Source organism: Salmo trutta, chromosome 19, assembly GCF_901001165.1.
Source record: "Salmo trutta chromosome 19, fSalTru1.1, whole genome shotgun sequence".
Classification (NCBI taxonomy): Eukaryota; Metazoa; Chordata; class Actinopteri; order Salmoniformes; family Salmonidae; genus Salmo; species Salmo trutta.
The window spans coordinates 48,151,310-48,170,302 of record NC_042975.1 but is presented as its reverse complement, the minus strand read 5'-3'; the positions used below and the strand labels follow the sequence as shown (position 1 = coordinate 48,170,302).

The following is an 18,993-nucleotide window of genomic DNA, read 5'->3' as shown; positions in this document are numbered from 1 at the left end:
ACAGATACAATAGACCACATTAACAGGAACGACATTTACACTCACAGGTGGGCAAAAATAACTAACTGAAAGCCACGCCCCCAATAAGCTATACCTCCAGCGCTTTTGATAGGCTGCCGCCTCTACATTGCCCCACCGCTATTTAATGCGCAGCCGCTCATGAGGTGTTGAAAGCGATTTAGAACTGTCAAATTTGTTATTTGATTTCAGGGAAATTTTATAGAATAGGTTGAATGAACCAAAGTGTAATTTGTTATCCATCCAATCAGTAAATGCACTGCAGAACGACAGCATCTTCCCCCTTTTTTTTTTTTTTACAGTGTATTAGACTCAGCCGTGTGCTTTATCTAAACATTAAGACTTCCAACCTCAAACCTTAGTACTTCCTAAGCAGTTTTCTTCCTCAATGCCAGTTTCCACCCACCTTATTACAACTTTTCGGTAAGCTACGAACCCCTTTGCTTCAAGGGCCCCCGTGTCCATATTTATGCATGTTAATGCCAGCAGACCATGTCTGAGAGCAATAATGAGGAGCCTCCTGGGTTCAAAGTATCTATGCACCGAGAAATTAACCATTTGCTCTAAAGGAAAGCCACAATATGCATTCATTCATTTTACTGTCCTCCAACCTTCACAATGTGTTGAACAAGAGGGTTGTTCATTGCCGCACGTGTACAGTTGCATTTCACCCATTTTACATTTGATTTTCCAAAGAATTACAAGTGTCTTAATGGATTTCTGATATAACATATTGTAAATAGCCAGGTTGTACTGGGTACATTTACTTCTAGAACATGAAGTGTGATATTGGCGTGATAGAATTCCAGTTTTACTTTCTCACAATATGGGGAGAAAATTCCATATGTTTCAATATTTGTAGAATGTATCATACAGTAACTGGAGTGGAAAAGGAGAAGGCTTTGAATGGGTGTTGCTCTGTTCAGGGTATTAAGATAGTTTTGGTTTCCCCCACTTTCGCTCAAGTCGTACCCATGTACCATATGAAAGGAGATATATGAAAAATGAACGCCCACAACCTTCGTATTGACATCCGGTACCGAAATATCCTACCTGCTTATTGAGCCTACGTGTGTGTTGTTGAATGGACTCCTGTCTCCATTCTCTGCTTAAGCCAGGTACCAGATCAGCTGCTCATGTCACAATCTCAGCACTGGCACCAAACAACCGTTGTCTTTCTTTCTAAACCACTGACTTGACTGTAATATAGGGTATTGTAGAGAGAACATTCAGACAGACGGTTCTCTGTAGTTCGTGATCTCTGATAGACACTGGAGGCTATGGATAACGACATATATCTCTAGTCAAAGCAAAGATGGATTTCCAATTCATTTATGTGACTTGTAAATGTTATATAAAACAAACATAAAGCCGACCATGTTTCTTTAGCGGTGTGTAGGTTTGGGGTGCATAGAAGGTGCAGGCTTGATGTCTCATATGCTTGTAAGGAATAAACATTTGATCTCAGCAAAGGCATGGTCAATGTTCCAATGCTCTATGATGCCCATCCAAAATACACGTGTTCAGTGTTAGTTACCTCTGCATGCACACTTATAACCCCAATGACTTAGATATTCCCCCAGCCTGGAAAAAAACATACCTATTATTCAACAAGCAGTTGAAAGAACTTGATATTCCTTAAGTGAAACTGGATATACAAGCAGGTCAAAGCACATGGAGATTAAATTAATGTAATGTCGGTGATGTATCTATTTGTACCACAAAGATACTATGAAATAACTCCCTATTAAATTGTGAATACTGTTGATACGAAAACAACCGTTTGTAGTCTCCATTAGTGTAATGCTGCAATGCCATATACAAACACACAAGAGGGCAGCACACACTAAAAAGAGTTGGCCTTGTAAAGGGTTAGACGGTAACAATCACAAGGCGCAACATTAAAAGTTAAGGACACAGTTAAAATACAGGGCGACAAAAACATATGGGATTCTACTGTGGATCTAGAAAGAATTCCTATTGAATGTGTATATAATGTAATGTTAATCCTCATCGCCCATGCACACAGCGAAGTGACACCATGTAGCCAAGTCCAGCTGCATCCAGTGGTGGAAAAAGTACTCAATTGTCATACTTGAGTAAAATTAAAGATAGAAAATGACTCAAGTAAAAGTCACCAGGTAAAATACTACTTGAGTAAAGGTCTAAAAGAAAGTGGTTTTAGATATACTTAAGTATCAAAAGTAAATGTAATTGCTAAAATATAATTAGGTATCAAAAATAGTGTATTCCGGAAAAGTATTCAGACCCCTTGACTTTTTCCATATTTTGTCACAGCCTTATTCTGAAATTGATTAAAATAATAGCTCATCAATCTACACAATACCCCATAATGAGAAAGCAAAAACAGTTTTTTGGAATTTTTGAAAATGTATTAAAAAAAAAAACGGAAATATAAAAAAATAAAAAAGTATTCAGACCCTTTACACAGCACTTTGTTGAAGCACCTTTGGCAGTGATTACAGCCTTGAGTCTTCTTGGGTATGACGCTACAAGCTTGGTACACCTGTATTTGGGGAGTTTCTCCCATTCTTCTCTGCAGATCCTCTCAAGCTCTGTAAGGTTGGATGGGGAATGTTGCTGCACAGCTGTTTTCAGATCTCTCCAGAGATGTTAGATCGGGTTCAAGTCCTGGCTCTGGCTGAGCCACTCAAGGACATTCAGAGACTTGTCCCGAAGCCACTGCTGCGTTGTCATGGCTGTGTGCTTAGGGTCATTGTCATGTTGGAAGGTAAACCTTCGCCCCAGTCTGAGGTCCTGAGTGCTCTGGAGCAGGTTTTCATCAAAGGTCTCTCTGTACTTCGCTCTGTTCATCTTTGCCTTAATCCTGACTAGTCTCCCAGTCCCTGCCACTAAAAAACATCCCCACAGCATGATGCTGCCACCACCATGCTTCACCGTAGGGATGGTGCCAGGTTTCCTCCAGACATGACACTTGGCATTCAGGATAAAGAGTTCAATCTTGGTTTCATCAGACCAGGGAATCTTGTTTCTCATGGTCTGAGAGTCTTTAGGTTTCTTTTGGCAAACTCCAAGCAAGCTGTCATTTGCCTTTTACTGAGGAGTGGCTTCCGTCTGGCCACTCTACCATAAATGCCTGTTTGGTGCAGAGTGGAGATGGGAGGCCCTTCTCCCCAGATTGCTCAGTTTGGCCAGGCAGCCAGTCCTAGGAAGAGTCTTGGTGGTTCCAAACTTCTTCCATTTAAGAATGATGGATGCCACTGTGTTCTTGGGGACCTTCAATGCTGCAGACATTATTTGGTACCATTCCCCATATCTGTGCCTTGACACAATCCTGTCTCTGAGCTCTACGGACAATTCCTTCGACCTCATGGCTTGCTTTTTGCTCTGACAACTGTGGGATCTTATATAGACAGGTGTATGCCTTTCCAAATCATGTCCAATCATTTTAATTTACCACAGGTGGACTCCAATCAAGTTGTAGAAACAAGGATAATCCATGGAAACAGGATGCACGTGAGCTCAATTTTGAGTCTCATAGCAAAGGGTCTGAATACTTAAGGTATTTCTGTTGTTTAAGTTGAATAAATTAGCGAAAATGTATAAAACCATGTTTTTCGCTTTGTCATTATGGGGTAGTGTGTGTAGATTGCTGAGGAAAAATTTTTCAATACACTTTAGAATAAGGCTATAACATAACAAAATGTGGAAAAAGTCAAGGGGTCTGAATACTTTCCAAAGGTACTGTAAAAGTATAAATCATTTCAAATTCCTTATATTAAGCAAACCAGACGGCACCATTTTCTAGTTATTTAATTTACGGATAGCCAGGGGCACGCTCCAACACTGACATTTAAAAATGAAAAAATGCGGTTGGTGAGTCCGCCAGATGAGAGGCAGTTGGGATCACCAGGGATGTTTTCCTGTCCTGCTAAGCATTCAGAATGTAACAAGTACCTTTGGGTGTCAGGGAAACTGTATGGAGTAAAAAGTACATTATTAGCAGAGAGAACAGTCTATGACTAGGGTGGCTGGCCTTCCTCTGACACCGTCTAGTATAGAGGTCCTGGATGGCAGGAAGCTTAGCCCCAGTGATGTACTGGGCTGTACACACTACCCTCTGTAGTGCCTTGTGGTCGGAGGCCGAGTAGCTGCCGTTTTCTCTTTAAAGTATTTTTACTTAAGTACTTTACGCCACTGGCTGTGTCATATGAGGTAGATTTTGACAAAGACACTAAACAGAGGAAGCCAAGGCAGCAGGGCACCTAGAAAGGGGAGAGAAAACAGTCCTTTCACTGCATATCTAGCTGTATTATAAAACTGTGACGACAAGGTTGTAAGCCATGAATAAACACTGCACCTGTTGTTTACACCTTCAATAAGCATTCAGAAACTAACCTTGAAGGTGAGGGCTTCCTTGCTCTCAGGTTGCCTCCAGATGATAATGACACAAAGGGCACAGACCAATGCCAGGAGAATCTGAACACGTCATATTCATCACATGAACCGAATTAAAAGAGCGACTGAACAAAAAAGTTTGAAAATGGCCTGTGGCATCTATAGGAGTTTATTCTGGTTATACTAGTGTCAAAATTAACAACAAAGTGTAAATAGGATAACTTCAAAGTCAGTCTCCTTCAAAATGTAATTTGCAAGATTATTAGTAAATAAGGGTGTCACGGAAGGAAGGGTACGTACATTTTCCTTGGGTTATTTCAATCCTGCCCACAGCTGGCAGCACCCAAGTAATCATTACTTTGAAGCACTGACCATGGTAAATTTGGTTTCACTTTAGATATCCCTATGGGGCTATTTAGGGACCATCAGTAAATGTAAAAATGTACATGGGACAATAATTTCAAATTAAAAAGCTCAATTTCAATGACATAAAAACCTTAAACTATAAATTGTAGAAATTAATATACAAATATTGAATGCATTTAATGAGAACACTTAAAAAGGTTTGAAACATGAAAATATTGTCCCATTTACATTGTGTTATATATTGACAGTCCCTAACTAACCCTCACAGATATCCAAAGTCAAACCGTTTTTGCCATGGTGGCACTGCAGCTAATTGGCTAGCTTGCCTACTTCCAGACAAGACCTGGTTAGATGGTTTCCAAGTTATCTAGAAGGGCGAGTGTCTAATGTCAAAACAGTACAGTTCATGTATACATTTATTTTATTTATTTTTTTAAATGCTCAGCTGCCCATTATTTGGGCAACCATGGCTAGAAGTGACTATGAAAGAGGAGTCTCAAAGGAGCATAAGGGGTGCAAAGGGCATGTTTGTCTCAGTCACCAGATCTCAATCCAATTGAACACTTAAGGCCGATTCTGGAGCAGTGCTTGTGACAGAGTTTTCCTCCAACACCAAATAATGGAATTTCTCGTCGTAGAATGGTTCCACATCCCTTCAAGGCGCATTGAAACTCTTCTGGCAGCCCAACACCCTGAAGATATTGGTTATTTTGGCAGTTACCTGTACATGCAGCATTCAAAAGTTGTGGATCTGTTGAGGGAAATTTATTTTATGGATATGTATTCCCCCCCCACTTGATAGGATTAGGAATTTTCTAAAACAATTCCATATATTCTTGAGAATCAAAAAGGCATAGAATTTGTAATTAACCATTTTATTTAGAAAAGAACAATGAAAATACAGCTCATTTATACAGGCAATTACACAAAAGTATGTGGACACCCTTTCAAAATAGTGGCTTTGGCTATTATAACCATTCCCATTGCTGACAGGCGTACATGGCCTTACTGAAGAGCTCAGTGACTTTCAACGTGGCACCGTCATAGGATGCCACCTTTCCAACAAGTCAGTTTGTCAAATTTCTGCCCGTTAGAGCTGCCCCGGTCAACTGTAAGTGTCGTTATTGTGACGTGGAAACATCAACAGGAACCTCAGCCGTGAAGTGGTAGGCAACAAAAGCTCACAGAACAGGACCGGCGAGTGCTGCCTCTGAAAGCAACGTCAGCACAATAACTGTCAGGAGCATCATGAAATGGGTTTCCATTGCCGAGCAGCCGCACACAAGCCTAAGATCACCACGCGCAATGCCAAGCGTCGGCTGGAGCGGTGTAAAGCTCGCCACCATTGGACCCTGGAGCAGTGGAAACGCGTTCTCTGGAGTGATGAATCACGCATCACCATCCGGCAGTCCGATGAACAAATCTGGATGCCAGGAGAACGCTACCTGCCCGAATGCATAGCGCCAACTGTAAAGTTTGGTGGAGGAGGAATAATGACCTGGGGCTGTTTTTCATGGATCGGGCTAGGCCCCTTATTTCCAGTGAAGGGAAATCTAAATGCTACAGAATACAATGACACTCTAGACGGTTCTGTGCTCCAACTGTGGCAACAGTTTGGGGAAGGCCCTTTCCTGTTTCAGTATGGCAATGCACCCGTGCACAAAGCGACTTCCATACAGAAATGGTTTGTCGAGATCGGTGTGGAAGAACTTGACTGGCCTGCCCTAAACCCTATCGAACACCTTCGGATGAATTGGAACGCCAACTGCGAGCAAGGCCTAATTGCCAAACAAGTGCTTGATCTCACTAATGCTTGTGGCTGAATAGAAGCAAGTCCCCACAGCTATGTTCTAACATCTGGTGGAAATCCTTCCCAGAAGAGTGGAGGCTGTTGTATCAGCAAGGGGGGGGGGGGGGGCAACTCTATTAATGCCATGATTTTGGACTGAGATGTTTGACGAGCAGGTGTCCACATACTTTTGGTCATGCAGTGCATTTACAGTATATAAAACGGTTTACCAGCCAGTGGGATCTTTGAGGTGGTATGCATTTTTAGGAACCGATTTCTTTTGGAGATGTCTAACAAACCCTCAAGAAACAATGTTGTTAAAAGTAATGCCAAGAAGCACAACTATAAAACGTGTCCATTTGTATAATATACAGCATTCTACTAATAAAATACAGCTATACACACACTGTACATGTACAGTTATTACTGTACTACAATACCATATCTATCAATTATACTCGCCGTCTCCAGTGTCTTTGGAGCTGAGCAAATAAAGTTCAAAATTTAGAGACCAATTTTTGCTGGCCATACTCATGTTCTTGAACCAGTGTCTCCAAAGCAAAATGGAACTTGGTCAAGAAGCACCACAACTAGTGACTAACAAATAGATTCACGAGTAGACCTGTCAATTATTTGGTGAGGCAAAGGTTTTGCTATATACAGTAACACATTAAAAGCAAGGGGGTAACCAAGAGTACATGTAAAGAAGACAAAACACATCTATAAAAAGCACATTACTCGATCAAAGTCAGTTGAAGGGCATAGCAGGAAAATAGACGGCTAAAATGCTGATGCAAACTCGACAGCCGAGCTGCCAAGAACGAGTTTCAATGGAAACTAAAAATGTTTGTGAAAAGAAAAATGTTTGTTCACAAGAAGCTATAACTAAAGTAATATTAGTGGTAATAGCTGACCAGGACTAAAAATCACTGCCTTTAAAAAAAAGACTCAATACAGTGCATTGTCTAGATCATACGGGTATTTCTTTGTTTGACAGTTAAATCTACGTCTGTAGACAGCTCAAGCATTCGAGGCAGAGATCTCAAACTCAAGTAATTCCATATAAAAAAAAGGTAGCTCGAATTTGTAAATCAAAACTCCAGAGATAAATAGAAATGCATATAAAGGGGGTTACAAGAGTACAGAACAGCCCAAATGATGATACCAAATTAAAGATTATTCAGCAGACAGTGCAGAGGTGCTGGGATGCTTTATCACCCTCCAAGGGTTGATTTACCTCAGTCAATTCTTTGGATGGACCTCAGAGGCAAGTAACACAGGGACTTGCGTCACCTTAAATGATAACATACATCATTATTTTGACTATTTTTTACCATACGTTCGAAGACAAAATGTACGACAGAAAACCACCGGCAACAGATTGTTCATAAACGCCTTTAACATTATAGGATATGTAGTTCGAGGTCTCTGTGGTGATATTTCCATCTCATGTCTTATTGAAGAAGCTGACACCAACAACAAAAATACTTGTTTCTGCAACTAGGTGCACAAAGTCCTACTGTTAAATAGGATGCTCTTTGGCAGGTGGAGGACAGCTCGTCTACGAGTCATCCCAAAAAAAACGCCCGCGTCGGGCCTCGACAGTTAACAAGTTTACGGAGGCCCTGACCAAGACCGTAAACCCCAGAGACACACTGGTACCCAGTAATACACATGGCCCTAACCAACAGATCCTGTACAGCTGTACTTGCTATTGCTGCTGGGGGCCCTGGGGGCTAACGATTGGAGGCACGGCCACAGCCACCAACTAGGAAGAGACTAACGGTTAATAAATATATTTAAAAAAAATCACTAGTAATGTTAATAGAAACATTAAGTGTTGAAAGTATTACTCATCAACTGTCCAATAAAGTGTAGGACAGATCTCCCAAAAATGAAAGGCAACAAATCTAGAGACACATATTGCAGTATCAGTTGAATTGTCTGCCTTCACTTCAGAGGTATAACGTGTGGGGTTTCCTCCAGCCCCTAGCCGTTCAGGGGCTCATCCCCTCCGCCTCACTCTCGTCTCTCCCCAGGTAGATGGGCTTCTTCTTGGTCTGGAGGGCAGGCTCGTATTTCCGGGGGGTGCTGTTGGCTGCCTCGCTGCTGTGCCAGATCCCGTAGCAGAAGTAGATTGCAAATCCTGAGGGAAGGAGAAAAAAAAAAAGAGAGGAATTAAGTTAACTGAATTAAAGAGGGAATCTTTAAAAATGGTTAATCTGCCACATCTGTTTGCGATATTACAAAGTTACTGCAAACAAACAGTTTTCCCCCCCTCCGACATCATTGCACGAGCGATAGAACAGCAGAATATGCACTGCAATTACATTGACCATGGGGCAGACAGTTTCCCCTACAGCGGATTCCGTGATTAAGAATTTAGAAACATTTCCTACTCTGTATAATGTAATCCAACTCACCAACGCCCATCCAAACGGCAAAGCGGCACCACGTAGCCAGGTCCAGCTGCATCATGAGGTAGATGTTGACAAAGACACTGAACAGGGGCAGCCAAGGCAACAATGGCACCTGTGTGTGTGGGGGGCAAGTTAGTCATTTTACTGCATACAAGTTGTATTATGAATTGGTTGTAAGCCGCGAACAAACACTGAAGTATCCAGAAACGAACCTTGAAGGTGAGGGCTTCCTTGCTCTCGGGTTGCCTCCAGATGATGACGACACAAATAGCACAGAGCAAGGCCAGTACGACACACACCGTGACCCACACAGGCTGAACCTCGATCAACTCATCCAGCTTCCCCGCCAACACCACACACAGCACAGTGATGAGCACCGCTAAAGAGGACAAAGAGACAATCAAAATGTGCTCCCTCAAAAAATAAAAAGAAGCCGCTTTGAAAACGACCCGCGGTCAACTGCATTGCGACGTCGTAAGTGAGCGAGAAAGAGAAGAGGCGTCACTCACAGATAATGGCCGTGGTGGTATAGACGATGTTCCCAGAGATCTTAGTGGGTAGATTGCCGCTGGGGAAGAGGAGGAGGCGGGGGTTGAACTTCTCCCGGAGGGGGCGGTCCTCCAGATCCAGGCCGTACTCGTCACCGCTGTCCCGCCCGGACACGGCCACCTTCTCCCCTCCTACCAGCTCCACCAGCTTCTCACTCTGACTGGACGAGCTCAGGGTGCCCGGCTGGTACCTGGACACACACGGACAGGAGGGAAGAGCAGGTCAGTTTCCTGGACCATGAAAGGTAATACCACAAGCAAATCACAGAATTGGAGACAAATCATAATTTCAATATCACAAAATGCTGTGTTAGGCATTATAGTATAGAAAAAGCGGTACAAGCCCGTCACCCACCTGAGGATGAGCACACAGATGGCCACTAGTGAGTAGGCCAGCAGTGTCCCTATGGACATGAGGTCAACCAGGGCAGCCAGGTCAAAGAGGAAGGCCATCAGAGCTACAGAGAGAAGGGACAATGAGCATTACCATCATACATACTATAGAAAACACAATCCACATCCCTTCAGTTGGTTATTTACTCTAGTTATTCCGGCATTCAAACACAAATAGAAAAACATTAAAAAAATAAACACTTTTAAAAAGCATTCCACTGATCAAAGGGTCTATTTCGACAGGCTTCCCTCCTGCTGCACATTCATAGTTTCATACATAAACAAAAACATAAGAAACAGCAGGAGTTGACTACAGTGGAACCCAGAGGTAGTAGAGCAGAACCAGATGAATGAACAGCGAGAGGGCGGAGGGCTGAACTCACATGCCACACAGCCAGAAACAACGGTGGCCATCAGGGGGGTCTTGGTGCGCGTGTTCATGCGGGACAGGCCACGGAACAGGAGCCCATCCTCTGCCATGGCGTAGATGACCCTCGGCATGGGGAACATGGACCCAAGCAGGCTAGGAAGACAACAAAACCAACATTATACACACACGTAACAAAGAGTGCATTTGATAGCTTGACAAGATCACCAAGTACTGAGGAGTGTAGAAGACAAGGGTGCTACAGAACAGTAGCCATAGTGCAGTCTATCGGTCTAACTGACCTGGTGGAGAGAGCACAGAGGGAGCCCACAGCCACGATGTAGTGAGCAGCAGGCCAGCCTATGTAGTTGAAGGCCTCTGGCAGGGGGCTCTTGATGTCCAGCAGGTAGTAGGGCATCATGAGGGTGAGGGCCGCAGACACTCCGAAGTAGGCAAAGAAACAGATGAGCAGAGAGGCCACGATGCCCACAGGGATGGAACGCATTGGGTTCTTAGCCTCTTCGCCTGGGGGGGGGGGTTAAAGACAAGGCACAACAATGATTTGTCTGGAACTATGAGAGTAACAACCAGGTAGAACTACACATTCCAACTATTTAGCGAAAAAGCCACATTTTGATTAAGTGGCATGTAAGTGAATGCTCAATCTACTGAGAACAAACGACGTGGACCTAATGTTTCGCTTTGGAGCACAGTAAATAACTCACTTGTAGTGGCGATGCAGTCGAACCCCACAAAGGCATAGAAACACGTGGCAGCACCAGACAGAATGCCACGGAGGCCAAACGGAGCAAAACCACCTGTGCCAAACGTCTTATCCACAACCCTGAGGGACATAGAGGCGTTTGAGAGACGCGTCATTTACACGGTTTTATTTCTGAAGCCAAGTGCAGAGATTAAAACACAGCTAGACACATGAAAGCATGATTTAGCCAATACCAGTGCACTATAATGGAATCTCCGGCTAAATCTCAGCTGGTATTAATCTGTATTGGAGGACTCACTCTTTGGATAAGCTGGAAGCGTTGGTGATATTGGCGTTGATGCCGCGGTAGGTGCTGTTAAAGTCCTCCAAAGTAAGGTTCCAGTTGTCCGTGTTTCCCTTCACAAAGCCTGAGATGATGACGAAGCCCAACACCACCAGGTTAACCCCCGTGAAGATCTTATTCACCAGAGCCGACTCACTCACGCCAAATGCCAGCAGCCCTGGAAGAAGCAACAGTATGGCGTTAGGAACACAAATCAAACTGCATTAGGCACGTGGACGTTACAATACTGTACATGCAAGCTTTTACAATGAGGCTATAACTTATATGCTGCCTCCCCCAGCACTATACATTTTGGTTGACTGAAGTCCTCACCGGTTAATAAGAGCACGAGGATGAGCGCAAACAGGTCCGGGTATTCAGCCAGCACGCCCCCCGGGACGTTCATGGACATGGACGACCTGAAGAAGCCTGATATCCTCTGGTCCACCAGGCTATCGAAAGTAGAGCTCCAGGCTCGGGCCACACTGGCTGTACCTAAAAGGACCATGGAGAAGAAGTTAACGTCATGGAAACCATCAACCAAACTCAAGAGGATAAGGGAGACTAGAGCCTAACCACAGTGAACATTGTGGCTCAACGCAAAAGCCTTTGAAAACGGAAGCAATTTCCAATCTACTAACTCACCGAGGACATAGGAGAGGATGAGGTTCCACCCCGTGATGAAAGCCCAGATCTCGCCAACCGTCACGTAGCTGTACAGGTACGCCGAACCAGTCTTGGGTACGCGGGCGCCAAACTCGGCGTAACAGAGTCCGGCCAGCATGGAGGAGAGTGCAGCGATGAGGAAGCAGAGCACGATGGCAGGACCAGCCTTCTCCCTGGCTACCTCACCAGCCAGGACGTACACCCCTGCCCCTAGCGTAGAGCCCACCCCCAGTGCCACCAGGTCCAGTGTGGAGAGGCAGCGGGCGAAGCGGCTTCCCTCATCGGAGCAGTCCAGTACCCTGCGTCGCAATAAGATCCGGCCAAAGGAGGCCATCTTGTCTACCATGGTCGCGTCTGAGGAGGGAGCTGCGAAGCTGAAGGGGTTGACTGAGCAGAGCAGTGAAGAGTTGAGACGGAGCAGGAGAGATCCTACGATCAAACAGAGGGGAAGCAGATTGATGAGTGACGACGTGAGATAATAGGCTACAGTTTAATCTAGCCGTTTGTTGCTTTACCTTGTTTCGTGCGGATCCCTTGTTTGCAAACCAACCGTCTCTGGGACAACGAACTGACTGATTAGCTCTCATGTGCGTCGTATTTAGTCAAGTTGATATGTTACATTTCCGTATGGTACCACACTAGTATTGGTTCCTAGTACTGGTTCCTCCTACTCAGGTAATTCCAGTAACGTTTTAATTCCCCTTCCTGCAGGTTTCCAGACAAGCAAACCACATTCCTTCTAAGGAACAGCATGCAGCTATTACGCATCTTCCCAGAATTACATTTCTCCACCTTCAATAGTGGTTTATAAAAAAAAAAGTTTCTAAACCTGACCGGTAGAGAGCTTCGATAAGCAAACAAGGAAGTGAACACCAATATCTCTGTGCCTCGCTATTCACTACCTTACTGGAAGACTAACATTTTAAAGACACGGGCAATTCCCAATGACTCAAGATTCTTCACTTTAAAAATGTATGCCAAACCAAAAGTTGAACAAACCATACAACTCTATGCACAATGACAACATTTAAATGGAAAAACTGCAGACGCAAACTTTGGTAACAGAATTACAGTAAAATCTCCCTCGGTTGTATTCTGTTAGCAAATTTTGTACCGGCAGTTCTTCCTATAAAATGTGTTTTTGTAAAATGCGTGTTTTTGTAAAATGCGTGTAGATTTTTAAAAAGTAGTCCTTGTCCATAGAACTTGGTATCCCACTTCCTATTACAACTAGCATGTCCCCCCCCCAAAAAAAAGTGACAACAGCGCAACGTTTCAAGCAAAACTTTGGCTCAGCAATCTCGTGTAACGACAACAAATCAGAGCATTCACGTCAGCGATGTAGTGTTTAGGCATCTCTAGGGGCAGGCTGACTAATACTGATAGCACCAGTTACAACAAAACCCCCGGCCCCTTCGGCTCAAGGACAGACAGCATCTCTATCTGTGCAGGTGCCAGACTGCAGGGACACTCACACACACAACCACCTCATAAGCATCGGAGGCTCTGGTCACATGACCTTGTCTGACTGGCGGCAGCTGTCCACACAGCTCCATGTTGACATGAAGCACGTCGCACAGAATGTCTGATCCTTGTCCCGACCAACCGTAAGGTCATCGTGGCTACTGCTTATTCGAGATATCTGAGACACTGCCTCTTCAGCAGCACACCAAACACTCCACAAAAGGTAGCTTAGCCTCTAACACCTATAATAATAGTCAAATAATAAAACGTTTTTGAGCCCATTCTACGTTGTTATCCATAGAACACTGTGCACAATCACCGGAAGGTTATTGAGAAAACAATTTGCAAACACAGAACAAAAAAAGGAATGTCGGTATAAAATAAACATATCCCCTGGCCTCTGAAGGTAACGGGAAATTAAAACTGTTCAAAAATAACTTTCATGTATCAGGCATTGTAGTTACTGTCACAAACTGTTTGCAGGGAAAATAGTCAACACTGGTTTGACCGGGCAGTCAGCCTGGGCTAGCTTCCGTGATTGGATCACAATGGTGCAATCAACTATATTCCATCCTGCACTAGGACATGCACAACAGCTTCCTTATTGAAGTCTGCATGGGCTTGGCATATCCACCTTGTAACTTAAACCAGTGTTTAAAAAAACTAAACAAAAACACACCATGGCTGTGCTATCTAGGGGTCATGATTGAACGACGGAATAGTTATGCAGGACAGAAACCGCATACAGGGTCTGCTCTGCTGAAGAGTTGCATTAGCGGTTTTAGGAGGCCGGCGGGCAGGGTAGGCGTCATCTCCGGCCCTGGGAAAGGTTCACTCCTGGGAGTCCCCCTGCCTGCGATTAATGTGCGGCGCCTGAGAGGTTTAGTCTGTTCTGCCCACACACAGTAAGCTCTGGAGGTAGGCCACCCTGCGTCACCTAGACCAACTAGGCTAATCTTTTCCTTGTGGTCTTCACGAGGGGTGGCTGGCCTCTGTGAAACAGCGGCGGCTTCAGACCAGGTTGTAAAGACGCAGCTCCTCTAATTTACCACCTGGAAGCTCAAATCAGGCATGCTCGTTGGAGCCTCCAGGCCTAAAGGGTTTAGTGGGAATCTTTTCCTGTAATAGGTAGGCTATAGTATACAATGGGTAGGAGTACTTCAACCACTTAAAGAGCATTAAAAACTAGGCCTAGTCTAATTGCCTAATACTTGGGCTGGGAATTTGCCAGGGACATCACAATACGACATTATCACAATATTTAGGTGCCGATACGAAATGTATCGAGATTCGATACTGTAATTTGATTGCGATTCAATGTTCCAAATATTGCTCACCTCTGCCACATAGGGACAAGAGAGCAATGGTATTGCTAACTAATACCCTATGGATTAGATTTAGGTTTATGTTGTGAGGCTTTTAACTAGGTCTTCCAGCACACAAGGAACCACCCGGCGGAAGCTTCCGCAGATACTGTACATTATTTGCCTCGCTGAGCTTTTCCAAAGCACATGCTGCAACAGACTAAGAGGATTATCTTAGCTCTGAATCTCATTACAGACTCCTGCTCACTCCACACAAAGCACTTCTTTTTTTTTTTGACTCACTGTCTAGCCTCAACGCTGCCATCACGATACGGTATTATGATTAGCCTAGTTTGTTATCAGGGTGTCCTAAGCTTCCTAGGCTTTAAGATAACTTTTGTTTATTTCATATGCTAAGACCTAGGCCCTCATCGCTAGCTAACTTATGATACTATATAAAGTGGAAAGAGTGGGTTCCCTTATTGGTTAGTGTTCCTGCTCACTGGTAGTGGGATCTTTGTGTCTGTACAATGAAATCATGCGAGAAATGGTCGTAGAGTCACGCAACGATATGGTGTGTGGTCCTCCCAGAGCGACTCAGGAAACCATGCAGTTTATTAGGCTACAGATTAAATAACTTATGAGGAACTTCACAGGGTGGTGAAAGTGCACAGTGATCTTGATGCTCCTTTCCAATAAATATTGAGGGTCTGATTCTGGCGACTTGACGATCGATGCGGGACAAATAAAAACAAACATTCTCACTTATCCATAATGATGATGTCATCATGTGACTTGCCCACCCACACTGCAAGCTGGTGGCTAGAGCACATGTGCCAAGACCAGAGTAGGCACATTTGCTATTTAGCGCAGCAGTTTTGTGACAAAACTATCGAGAGTTGAAAATGCAACGGAAACACATTGAACTTCAGATGTTTATTCGGTACATGAAAACTTAAGTGAAAAGGTACATTGTGTGCAGTCATCACCCACTGATTTTTATCTGCAATAAGTCCATTTAGAGGGAACACGGCACTTGTTTGAGACCATTTGAATGAAAATATGTTGCCAAATTGGATGGAAACCTAGCGATAGACACTGAAATACATGGCTATGGACTAAATGTAGACAAATAATTACACACAATTCAGATAAGACTTATTAAAAAAAGGCAGCTGACCTCAAACCAACTGCTCTGCTTCAAAACGACCGATGTTACATTGATAGTCCAAAACAGTGTAAAAATGTACTACAAAGTGTAAATAGCACAATTTGTTATAAAGTCAGTATCTTAAATTGAGATTTGAGCCATTTAGGTAGTACCTCCCCAAAATTGACCCTATGCTAAGCCCCACCCCATAATTTTGAGCAACCAACCACAGCGGTCAAATCTGATAGCAACTGTCGTCGAGTCCGACACCTCAGACAAGCGCATGTTTAAAGCCAGTCAGGGCTATGGCAAAAAAGTATTCTCCCCCCCAAGTTTCTTAAAATATATTTTTAAATTGTGCGCTGTCATCCTACAATTACAAATAACTCCATTCAAAAAATTAAGTAGCAGCCTGTTGGCTCTCAGCCTATCATTCTCCTTTAACTTTTCATTCCATCTAGATTGATATCTCCTAACTTTTGCCACACATGGAGGCTCTATGACTGTAGACTATTGCCACTTTGATGACTTATGTTGGCCAACAAGCTACACGTTCCACGCCCCACTCATGAAAAGCAAGAGCAGCAGCATAAATTATCGCGTTCAGATCTGTACAGGCCCTTCCGGACAAGTCAGTTAAAGTAATACATACCAGAGATACCTAACAATCATATCATATCCAATCTGACCCAGGACATTATTTAGAATTTATACGGGTGCCACTAAGTTGGTGGCATGCAATAGAAAAAACATGCATCATCTTGTAAAGTAATTCACAGTGCTTTATTAAAGTGTAATAGACTAATGAGATGGTATTCAATAAATAAGTTGTTTCACCGTCTCCTCGTGTTTTGAGTCAAAATAATTTAAAGATGCACTACGCCGAAATCGCGCCGCAATTTCCTGGTTGCTAAAAAGAGCGCTCTTGCACCTCTCAGTCCTGGCGTGTGGGACAGAGAACGTGAGTGATACGGGTGGTTCTGCCTGTCACTTGTCCTCGACAGGCAGGTAAACAGATTGCAAAGTCCAGGCACCACTGCTATAATCTTCAAAAAATGTCACTGTAACAAGCATATCAATTAATGGGTGCACTGTATAACATGACCAGATTTGAAAATGCCTCAAAATGACAACTTTACTCCAGCCCTGCATTTCATGTTCGACTAATAACCGCTGACTTCATGACCAGGGGAATCATTTGACAAACTGGCTCACCATGCAATTTGTGGGTACAATTACCATATATGAAAATGTTAAGCACACACAAGGAAATTATTTTAACACCTACACATGGTGTTTCTTGACCCTTTTATATGCTTTTTCAGATGTTCATTGGGGGAGTGGATACTTTTTAATAGGCTGGTGCAGAGTGCCCTTTCAGCATTCTAATCTCAGTGGGCGAGGTCACCCTTGGAGCTATGTGATGGGCGGCACACTTCACGCATCACAGACAGTCAATAGTTATAGTCATAGCTGTTTGACGCTATGGTGCAATCCGTTTTCTAGTCAAAAAAGGACTACTGCTATGAGTGACTTTCAAGCCACTGGAACAGAGCCAACAGGATCCCTTCCTCAATGTCCAATGCCATGACCAGTCTACACAGAGCTTGGGGCAAATTTGCCCCTCGAACATGTCAGAAAATGTCCCTGCAAATTTGTATTTCCATCCATCAGCTCAGAATACTAGGGTGACCAAATAAATGCCTTCTATGCAAAAAGTGACCCCTTGAATGAGTCAGTTGAGGCAAAGACCCCCCCCCCTATAATAAAACAAAAAATGTTCCTCTTCATGATGACCAACCTGAACATCAAACAATTACTAAGTAAGGCGGTAAAGTTGTTCCTTAAGAGTAAACATTGGGCTGGCGATCCATGAACAACTGTCTGACGTGAGACTGAGGGCGAACAACTTTCAACACACAGACGAGGAGTCCTCACATTAAACATGACGGTGTAACACATTTAGCTAGTTGTGGCTAGTTAATATCAGCCACTATAAAATGCTGCTAGCTAGCGAACTCAAGCTGATGCAACAGCTGACGCAACATATTACAAATGCGGTTAGATGCAGCTAACGCTACAAGGACCCGTCTATTGTCTGGCTAGACTGGTATATTATGAAAGTTGTTTGTGATTGGTTTGTTAAATAGTTACATGCATACCTACAGTTCGTCGATGTGTAGGTTTCCACCTAACGATAGTTAGCTAGATAACATTAACTAACGTTAGCTAACAAAGTAATTGAACTAGTTGACTTAAGACTTTGTTTGATAGCTAGCAAGTAAAAACAACGAATGATGGCACACAGCAGCTTTTACACCCGACAAGATAAACTAGTTAGTTGCAGCAACATGGATTTACACGGCACATCTTAGATTATAACGTTACCTAGCTAGCTACCATTAATAGCCAATATGCTAACTGGCTAAATTCACGTAACCCGCTAAAACATCAACCGCCTTAGCGAGCAATGGTATTGGTAACTAACGTCTTCCAACTATTTATTTCAAACAAAATAAACAACCAATGAGTATTCTAATTCCTAAAAACATAACCAGTAATGTACTATTTTAAAAAAGAATATCGTTATAGTAGTTGGCTAAAGTTAGTATTTCTGACAACACACGAGGGTAGGATTGCGTCAGAAACAGCGAGAGTAAAATACTACGGAGTCTCGACACATGGACCACAACATCGAAACGTAAGCACATACTTTTTCAGTACAACGTGTGATGTTGGTTACTTTACCTTTGGTTTTACTTTGGAAGGTTCGACAGCACGGCGAAATACAGTTGACTTCACATTCGCTGATGAAACATCCCGCGTTCATTAGTTCTTGTGTGGTTTTTTTTTTTAACAGGGCGGAGACAGTGACGTGGAGGTTCGTAGTATAAACAACCCTCCCTTTGTAGTGTGGCGCAAACCATTCATGCAGTCTGGCGTGTTAGAGGTGCAATGTTTAATGAGGCCATACTGACGGTATGACATATGCCCTTCCCAGTCCTGAAATCTCACTGGCATGCAAACTCCATAACAGGAGAGGTATATTACTCCCACCAATCAGACCATGGTAGGAAAGAAG

General features: G+C 43.5%; 1 protein-coding gene across 1 annotated transcript; it reads right to left on the bottom strand.

The window, feature by feature from the left end:
- Nucleotides 1-5,623: 5,623 nt before the first annotated feature.
- LOC115154855 (cationic amino acid transporter 3) lies at nt 5,624-18,993 on the bottom strand. The gene is made up of 12 exons (XM_029701521.1): nt 18,660-18,993; nt 11,973-12,422; nt 11,661-11,822; nt 11,304-11,505; nt 11,007-11,125; nt 10,584-10,806; nt 10,298-10,437; nt 9,877-9,979; nt 9,483-9,712; nt 9,186-9,352; nt 8,977-9,085; nt 5,624-8,699 (listed from the first exon to the last, which is right to left on the bottom strand). Exons 1-12 carry the CDS (start codon nt 18,739-18,741, stop codon nt 8,551-8,553), a joined length of 2,136 nt encoding a protein of 711 aa, XP_029557381.1. The 5' UTR covers nt 18,742-18,993; the 3' UTR covers nt 5,624-8,550.

Coding starts and splice junctions, on each gene's coding strand:
- LOC115154855 (XM_029701521.1), bottom strand. CDS start 18,741: ATGAACGCGGGATGTTTCATCAGCGAATGTGAAGTCAACTGTATTTCG. Junction 12,423..18,659: donor CTTCCAAAGTAAAACCAAAG/GTAAAGTAACCA, acceptor GTTTGATCGTAG/GATCTCTCCTGCTCCGTCTC. Junction 10,807..11,006: donor CGACTGCATCGCCACTACAA/GTGAGTTATTTA, acceptor CCCCCCCCCCAG/GCGAAGAGGCTAAGAACCCA.